Below are 8,849 nucleotides of genomic sequence, written 5' to 3'. Positions count from 1 at the left end.
AGGTGGTATAATGGCATTGATTGATCTGTAGAGCACCGCTGATCCAAACTTAAAACTATATCACTGTACTTAATGTATCTTATTTAGAATCACTGTTGTAATGTTTTTAACGAAGGCTCTGCGTTGTTGGAGATGGCTGTTTACAACAGTGAAATAACTGGACCCCACAGCTGTGTCCTGAGAGGGAGAGAGAGCAGCGGCAAAGGAGAGACAAACAAACCTTCCATGAAATATGGTTCAGTAAAGCTTCGAAGTGGACGACGCCTGTTTTGATTCACGGAACCTCCAGGTGCGCGAAACGCGTTTCATCAAGGTTATAAAGTGGGCGAAACCAATTCAATCACTGGGTTTTAAAAGACTAAAGGTTGCTCATTTAAACAATAAACTTTAACATTTAGTTCATCAAATCCTCGAGACGAATGATTAGTCATTCATTACAGTTCCGAAATCCGTCTAAACCCTTAGGATCGAACCCTTTTTAAGTCTTACCTTGTACCACCTTCTCTTCCCGATTTTATCCGAGTCTTCCCCGGCATACTTCTCTGTCCCCTGATCGCCAGCACCTTTGCAAGTTATGATAATCCGAACGTACTGTCCCTCTCAAAAGTGTCAGATGGTAGCTCAATGCTCATTTCTAAACAAGATGAACATGTCCATAATCATACCCACACCAGACGCTGGAGATCATACTAGGCTTTGATGATGATGATGCTCTTGTCCTAGTCTAAATAGGCCTCATCGACCTTACCCATCCACATACTGATCATAATGCCTTTTTCTTTTTTAACTTTTGCAGGCTGGATGATAATTCCAAAGGGATCATATAATATGCAAACTCGTTGAACATGTGTGAGAATTCTAACACTTTACATTTAAGATTATGTTGGAGAATAATGATAATACAGCCTGCGCCGCCGACATGACCGGAAAAGTTCTAATCTTCAGAGCTCTCAAGCTTAACCCTGGGAGATATATGCTTGTTGGGGCTGAAGGTAATGTTGGTTAAATATTCATCATAGCTGTGTAAAATTCTGTGTCCCTCTCTCTCTGTATCTGGCGATATCTCAGCCTCGAATCTTAGCTGTGTGTAGTACCATTCCATCTCCGCCATAACGTTCCATGGACCATATCCATGTAAATAGGGCTAGGCTGCATATAGTTTTAGAATCATCTCTAACGCGAGAAAGGTCTTCAGAAACTTATTACGGTCATAATAACTTGGTTGATAGACCCGATGCCTAACCAACCTAATTGGCTGTAATTGGCTGTAATCATTTATGTTCTACACGTTATCATATCCTCTCCACATCACGTGGAGGGTTGTTAGATTCTGTCTTCGTGCTTGGCGCTCATGTGCAATTGCCCAATTTGCAGTACGGAGAGTTTTTTATGCACTCTTGGTACTCAATCTGTTCGATTATATGCAATTACTATGCATGTCTTACGGCAAGAGAATTTCGCATTGATAGAACCCTATTTTATAGCTTTATATGTATACTGTGCCTTAACGCAAACCCCCAGCGGTATCCACGTACGTCCCTAAAGTAAACAAAGAAAAGGAATCAAAAATAATTTGCTGTAGCCTAGCCGCTCTATAAGCATATCTAACATTAGCCCGAGAAATTAGGGGCCCGCTATGCTAAACCATTGACTCGTTTGTAATCACTTACGTCCTGTACACGTAGTGTGTACTACTATTGCATTTGTGGGACTGTAATCTTATGAACCTTTGCAATTCTAAAGTATCAACCAAAATTGTGCGCGTACTTAAAAACAAAAAAAAAAAGCATTTATCGGAGTTACTGTAGAGAAATCAGATAATGGATATTTTTCTGCCGGTGCGATTATAACCAAACCATTAAATTTTAATAGTGGGTGCTGCGTGTCGTCTTTATATTAGTTGCATCAAGGGTCTTGGGGAAATGTTGAAGCGATGTTGTCGTGGTAGAGCGATGGACGAAGATGACCAGGTTGTCAGCGGGAGAGGGACTGGTTTGCCTAGGAAGTGTGGGTTTCAGATTCGTGTATATCCGGAGCGTTGAAGTAGAGACAGTGCTTTGGGTGGTGGTCGGTCGCCTAGCTGCTGGCCGTGTCACTTCTGTAAGAAAGTTTGTCTTTATAATTAGAATTTAAACTGCGATTAGAAGTTACAGAGTTGTTATACAGTGGTAAGTTATTTTCTATTTCTTTGGCGTTTAGTTTTAGAGATGGTAAAGTGGGAGATGTCCAGTGCTGTTACATAGAACATTATGCCGAACATCAGGTTGTGACTATTGGGAGCAATGTTTTTTTGTCATCGTGTACTTGTTTAGTGTGTGTGTAGTTGCTAGGAAGCTGGCGGGTGTTCAGTGTGTAATATTTTGTGTGGTTTGCAGCTTTATGATGTACATTCTCTTGAGAGGGTGGGATACCAGGCAGGAAGGGCATCGTTAGGAGGGAGCGGACGAAGTGTTTGTATACATTGCCTCGGGATACACTTATCCAAATCTGGCGCAAGTAAGAGTTCCAAGGGCATTTAATTTGAGTGTTAGTCTTGTGTTAATATGGGTGTAAAGATCGAATTTCAATTGTAATTACAATGTGGGCATATTATATTCATTCCCCCATCCTAAGGCATATTGAAGGATGTTATTGCCATGTCCTGGAAAAGGAAATTTGATATCCTTTGATAATACGTATAGTCGGCTATACACATCCAGAAGGATCAGTATTTTTGAGCGTTAGGTAGACGTTTGCACATTCTGAAAACCTGACCACTAGTAAGGATATCATAACGAATATGCACATTAAATATTTAATTAAACATTTCGAAGCCATTAAAAATTAAACATTTAAAACGATTCTATACACATTAACAAAAGACTAGCAAGTTTATGCAAATCCCTTTGTTTCTTTGGCCATTCTGGGTATGGTACGTAGTGGGCAAAATCCTCTCCATTATAGACAGGATGTCCATTATCTTGCAAGTTGTAGTCCTTGTCCAGATAATCAAGGACATACATTGCCTGTCGGTTTGTCAAAAATAACGTCTACCAAATCCTGTAAAAGTCGCATCTCTTTGTTTTGGTAGCCATCTTAGTAGCCGTTCCGATTCAACGCACGTCAGAATTGGAGATTCTAATGTGGTTAAGTAGGGCTAAACGAAATAGTCCAGTTGGCACGTTATGTTCTTCTCCGGGAGTGCGGCGCCCTTCATCACCAGCTGCGTGAGGATGGTCGTGCCGTCGTTCTGGCCCAGGAGGAGGTAGTGGTCAGAGAGTTCATCAGATATGTTCGTCTTGGGCAGGGGAATGTGTTGAGCCCAGTCTACCCTCGGCGTGCTCAGATGAGCAATCTCTTTCAGAGTCTCTCCTGAAAGATAAGATCTCTTCAGTACGTGTAAATATCTATATATAAAAGATACCATTATCTAAACCATTCTTAAGATATGATCAAATGCGTTGACAAAACCAGTATCATTCATTTGCTTAAGATGTACCCTGGGTCTCGCGACCTGTTGGTTTGGTACAACTATATATGTACATCTCTCCCACTCACCCAACAGAGTATACACCACTGGCATCCGGTTCTCCTGAAGAGCTATGACGATGCAGGAACCCGTCGTTCTCACCCCGGCGAAGAAGGCCACCACTTTGATTCTCGTCGGCAAAAAGTGAATGTCCGACCAGGTAATAACCTTTTTGCGTAGGTCCACGGAATATAGCTGGAATAGAGGTGGCAAGTGAGAGGTACCATCGACTCTGAGACATTAGGAGAGATTAAGATAAACGAAGATTCAACGTAGAGCAATTTAGATTCGGTGGAAAAACTCTAACGTGTCATGTTCCCCACCTTTCCATTTCCTTTTGTATTGAAGCACAATGGTCTTTTTGCCGCAATGTAGAAGTGCCAGCACTTAAGCTGGTGCCTAAAGCATTCCCGACTTATTAGGAGATTCTCATTCTACATCCCTCAGTTTAGAAATACAATCAACCGTCATTAATACTTTTCCTCTCGCCTTTGGCTAGTTAACACAAGGACACTTACCCTATGTCTATTCGAAGTGGATGATCTTGCTGTAGTATGATACTACCCAGGAAGTACACAATCTTCCCAGTTAGAGGACTACTCCGTCATGAGCGACGCCTCTCCCCCCCTCAGCCCTCACTCACTCTCTTTCACAAGACTCCATCCCCCTCATTACCCTTTAAACCCTCTTCCCCCTCCTGAAAAGTCCCCACCTCTTTTATAACCAAGACCCTCCCTTCATAATCAACCCGAAGGCGCACTTTCCCCACACATGAGGAATCGCAACGACTCTGCTGCCTCTCGAAGAACCTCAGAGACACTATGCCCATTATGAGAAAGACTGAAGGTTTCTCCCTTCCCATCGTGAATAACCCTAAGCCACTTCCTCTCACGAACACCGAAGACTTTCCCTTCGTGAAGAACGGTAAAGATACTTTCCCCCCTTCATGAACACCAAAGACATTTCCCCCTTCGTGGAGGACTTCAAAGACATTCCTCCTTCACGAGAAACCCCAATGATTCCCCCCACCCCCTTCTCATGAACTACGTCCAAAACAACTTCCCGACTGTGGACCACAAGTCCCTTTGTCTGAACACAACCCTCAAGACTCAACAAACCAGAGTACCTCCTCACCTTCCTCTATGTATCTATCCTTGTCATACCCCCTCCCCCCCTCACATAAGCGCTCCACATAGTGAACCACGAAGATCTTCATCCAAATCACGAACTACATAAGACTACCTCGTTATCATGAGCCACCTCTAAGACGCACCCCTTCCCTTTTCGTGAGCTACCCAAAGACTCCCTAGTACGCATCTTCTATCCCCGATAGCCCTCTTTCTCTTATGCTTCCTTGATACCCCTTTTTTTGATACCCTCTTCCTTCATGAAGATCATTTCTCGAATGCCCTTCCCAAAGAAAATGAACAAATGCTTTGTCTCAACCCCTTTAACTATCCCATCGAACCCATAAGCAACTTTTAGTGGGTACCACTCACCTCGAGAACGTACAGTTCTTTGTGCATCTTCAGCCTCGTCACACTCAGGAGGAGGAAGACCTTGTCGCCTTGCTCCATCAGCAACACGTCGTCGATCCTCTTGGCCACTTCGATCACCGCCCCCACCTGGCCGTTCACGATCAACGTGCCTTGTCCTCGAGAAGAACGGAACTCTACCGAGACTCCTGACCTCGTAAGCAAAGTACTAGAGAGATCTGTTAAGAGGATCGGGACAGTAATGTCATTAGGGATTACACATTTCCTCGAATTTTGTGAAACTTGGTAGTTTCTTTATAATGCCACCAAATATTACGTATTTTGTTCGGTAGGTAATGTAATTTTTTACGAAAGGAATTGGCAGAGTTATGCTGTACAGTTAATCTGAAGAGCCTTAGTAGGTATGGCGAGAATGTACGTCTATAGAGAACTAAAGAAATCTCCAGAGTACTATGTGACAGGTCTCAGAGAATAAGGATTGTTAAAATAGGTACCATCAGCTCCACACTAGTACAAGTACTGCTTATACTTCAGCACTACTAGGGTTTCATTCCATGTGGAACTAAATGCCTTTAGATACCCCAAGAAAGTCATAGGGCATTGTACAACACGCACCTATACAGTTACACCAATGTGAGGCGAGTCTCCATGGTTCTGTGTGGATAGTGCCTTTTGCAACAAGTTTAAGGACTTATTAAGAAGCGAATATCTGTGACCAAGTGTAAAAGTGTGATTGAAATGGCAGTCAAGAGCAAAAGGTTCCATTTCATTTGGTAAATCCTGGTGTTATGTTCTATCCTGAGGGTTTACGATCTATCTGAATGAATATCCTTATCCATTATAGGAACATTGTTCCAAAAGTGTTGAGAGCTGGAAAATTACGAGGTTAAAAAGAGGATATTTGCAATCGATCATACCTGGAGATGAACTTGGTCTAATCATTTTTTATGGATGAATTTACCTCGTTTGGATATATAGAAGCGAACGAAAAAATAACTAGAAAATAGTTCATATAGATCGATGACAAATGTTGGAGAATCATTAGCAATAATTACAGGAATTCTATGTGATTGAGAAGAGAACTCACGTTCAGTAATAGATATATAAGAGGGAGAGAGAGAATGAATATATCGAGTGAAGGCAGATATAAATTTATTGATCGAGAAGGTAACGTGCATGGCATTTTATATATATGGAGCGAATAGTTGCATGCCTCAAGTCACAAATACCATAAACAAAAAGCGAAAGTCTTGCAACATTGAAAAGTCTTAACAGTTTACTTCGTCACGCTGTGTGTGTGTGTGTGTGTGTGTGTGTGTGTGTGTGTTTGAAGAAGGGTCCCTGCACCTGGCGTAGCCCAGGGAGATTGGAAAGGGACAAAGGATTACGGAGAGTCAATAGGATTTATACTTGCACCAGAGACTTGTCTTACCAACATGTCCCCCAATCCCAGTTCCTTCTTGCAGGTCGCCCGTGAGAAGGTCGAATATGTAGGCAATGGTGTGGTCGAGGTCGTGCACATAGAGGTACACCAACCCAGCTCTAGTCACTTGGGAAAGGCTCTCACCAGGAACCAGCTCCTTGTGCACCTGAAAACAAATCATCTACTGTCAAATCCAACCTCGTCAAGACGAAAATGTTCCATCAGCCTCGTGATTAAATTTTCAAGTTCCAAGACTTCCCCCTCTTTCCTATTTTACCCTATTCCAGTATGTTTTGAGAATCCTATTGACAATATGTCATGGAATTTATATCCTGCCCCTTTTTTACACTGGATTTAAGTCTACCTGATGTAGTGACGCGGATACAAAATTCTGATTCGTGTAGAAACAGTTTGTAGATAGAAATCAGGAAATTAAAGTTTAAGATCTTACGAGGCAATGAGAGGTATTTAGGATTATCCCTGCATGACTTATACAAGTCTCTTCTGTCATAGGAGGATCGAACTATTCCTCGAGTCAGTCTAAGAGAATCCAGACCCCAAACAAAGTCCCTAAAAACGCTTGAAAAAAAAAAAAAAATTAATTTAACTATCGAGTGATAGTATGTGCAATTTACGTGATGAAAGTTGCCTTAGACAAGCACACGTAGTGGGAGTTAAGAAGTGTTTATTGGGTTGGACCGTAGTAATTATCAAACTAAAAACCGATTTTTTTTTTTTGAACCGTCTGCTGTGCAAGTCTTTTGAAAACAATGTAAATGAAATGTACATTTTCATACGTAATGACCAACATAATCCATATCTATATACCGATTTCCATCGACAAACTACTAAATCCATCATCTCCAAATATACTCTAGTTTTGTGCCTCGTATCATTGCCACCACACGAGTATCTCCCAGTATACTTCATACGTGTTCCTTGTAACACACGTACAGGTTTCCACCACATACGCCACAGTAAGTGGCACCAGACTGCACAAGATGAAGTCTGGTCTCCTTCCGCTAACCACCACTTATAGTCCACTTCTCAGCCTTGCTGGAATCGCTTCTCTTTACTGACTGAACTGAACACTTGCCACCCTTAAGTGTTGATGTTCCTGCTCCATTTTTTCCCCTCCTTCCAAGTTCTACACAGACAACAAGGCCGAGAGACAAGTGGGAGAGTATACATAGAGTTTCTGTTCATCAAACGTACCCTTGATGGCGTTTGCGTGAGAGTCCTACCAAAGTTTAAAATAGTCAGGTAGGTGTGTGTGTGGTGGGAGAGGGGAAAGGTTAATGGGAATGCCTCAAACTCCTTCCGCGGCGTAACGAGCTAACGTACCCATCACCTGCCGATGATCATACACATAGTATAAAGCTCCATCTTTGCCTCTACTTAATCTGCACGTACTTCAACGACTTGTGATTATTATATACGAACATCTACGCCGAGTATCTGTCAAGGTTATGATCAGATGCAATGACTCGTAACATACGGGTTACGTTGTTCAATACGCTCGTGATCATGTGTAAACCACAATTACCTGTACAGTCCATAGCAGATTCAGGGATTTCTCCAGATGAAACTAGTGAAAAAAAATTGTCACTAACGAGTTAAGACTAACTCTCCCGTGCCTATCTACATTACCTATTTCTACCACCGATTATCGATTAGTTGGATTGGATTATGAAATATAAGTTTATAATCCAAGCACTGGAGACCCAGCCACCTTTGAATGGTTGGGTCACACTTTCGCAAGATGTATAACCTTTGACCCATGTTGATGTACAAAGTACATGGGGATAAAAAAAAAAAAAAAGGTAATGGGTTTGGGATGCTTTTGGACGAGGTGACCAGCTGGAGGACGGTAATAGAATCCCGTCTATCGATCTAGTATCCAAGTATATAAGAAATAAGACTAGCAGAAAGTTCCTCCTTCACAGATCCTTCATATCTTTATACAACTCTTTAAACGTCTATATCGCGGCGCTTCAAGGAACTTTGAGGAAGATTAGAGAAGGAATCCAAGTAAATTATCTAATCAAATCGAAATATCCATTAAATTTCAAATGCTCTAATGATATTGACCGACTATTACTGAAAGACATGGCACTACATGTATATTATTTCAGACTGCTTGGAAGAACCTAGATGTCAAAACTACAAACTCCTAGAAACGACAGCTCTCGCATGTGTCAAATTTCATGGTCTGGAAATTACTTGCATTGTTAGAGCCACCGAGTCATTTTTTTTTTCGAGAGCAACAAATAGAACGGTCTTAACTACAGTATCCTCGAGATTAGGATATAATTTGCCAGTTATCTGAAACCTTTAAGGAAAAGTTCCGTTAAATTGTTCACTCCATCTAGTTTCGTGCATTTCAATAGAACTTATAGAGTCCCCAGTAACAATATGTTCG

The 8,849-nt window shown here is 41.7% G+C and overlaps 1 protein-coding gene across 1 annotated transcript in view; it reads right to left on the bottom strand.

The window, feature by feature from the left end:
• Positions 1-2,780: 2,780 nt before the first annotated feature.
• Positions 2,781-8,849, bottom strand: part of LOC139760370 (uncharacterized) — a 22,553-nt gene continuing 16,484 nt past the window's right edge. Inside the window, exons 21-24 of the mRNA XM_071683459.1 lie at positions 6,437-6,593; positions 5,008-5,222; positions 3,538-3,703; positions 2,781-3,351 (exon numbers count right to left, since the gene is read on the bottom strand). Coding sequence (XP_071539560.1) covers positions 3,137-3,351; positions 3,538-3,703; positions 5,008-5,222; positions 6,437-6,593 — 753 coding nt within the window. The 3' untranslated portion in view covers positions 2,781-3,136. The remainder of the gene's footprint in view (positions 3,352-3,537; positions 3,704-5,007; positions 5,223-6,436; positions 6,594-8,849) is intronic.

Source organism: Panulirus ornatus, chromosome 3 (assembly GCF_036320965.1).
Source record: "Panulirus ornatus isolate Po-2019 chromosome 3, ASM3632096v1, whole genome shotgun sequence".
Lineage (NCBI taxonomy): Eukaryota > Metazoa > Arthropoda > Malacostraca > Decapoda > Palinuridae > Panulirus > Panulirus ornatus.
This window is presented reverse-complemented; position numbering and strand designations above follow the sequence as displayed.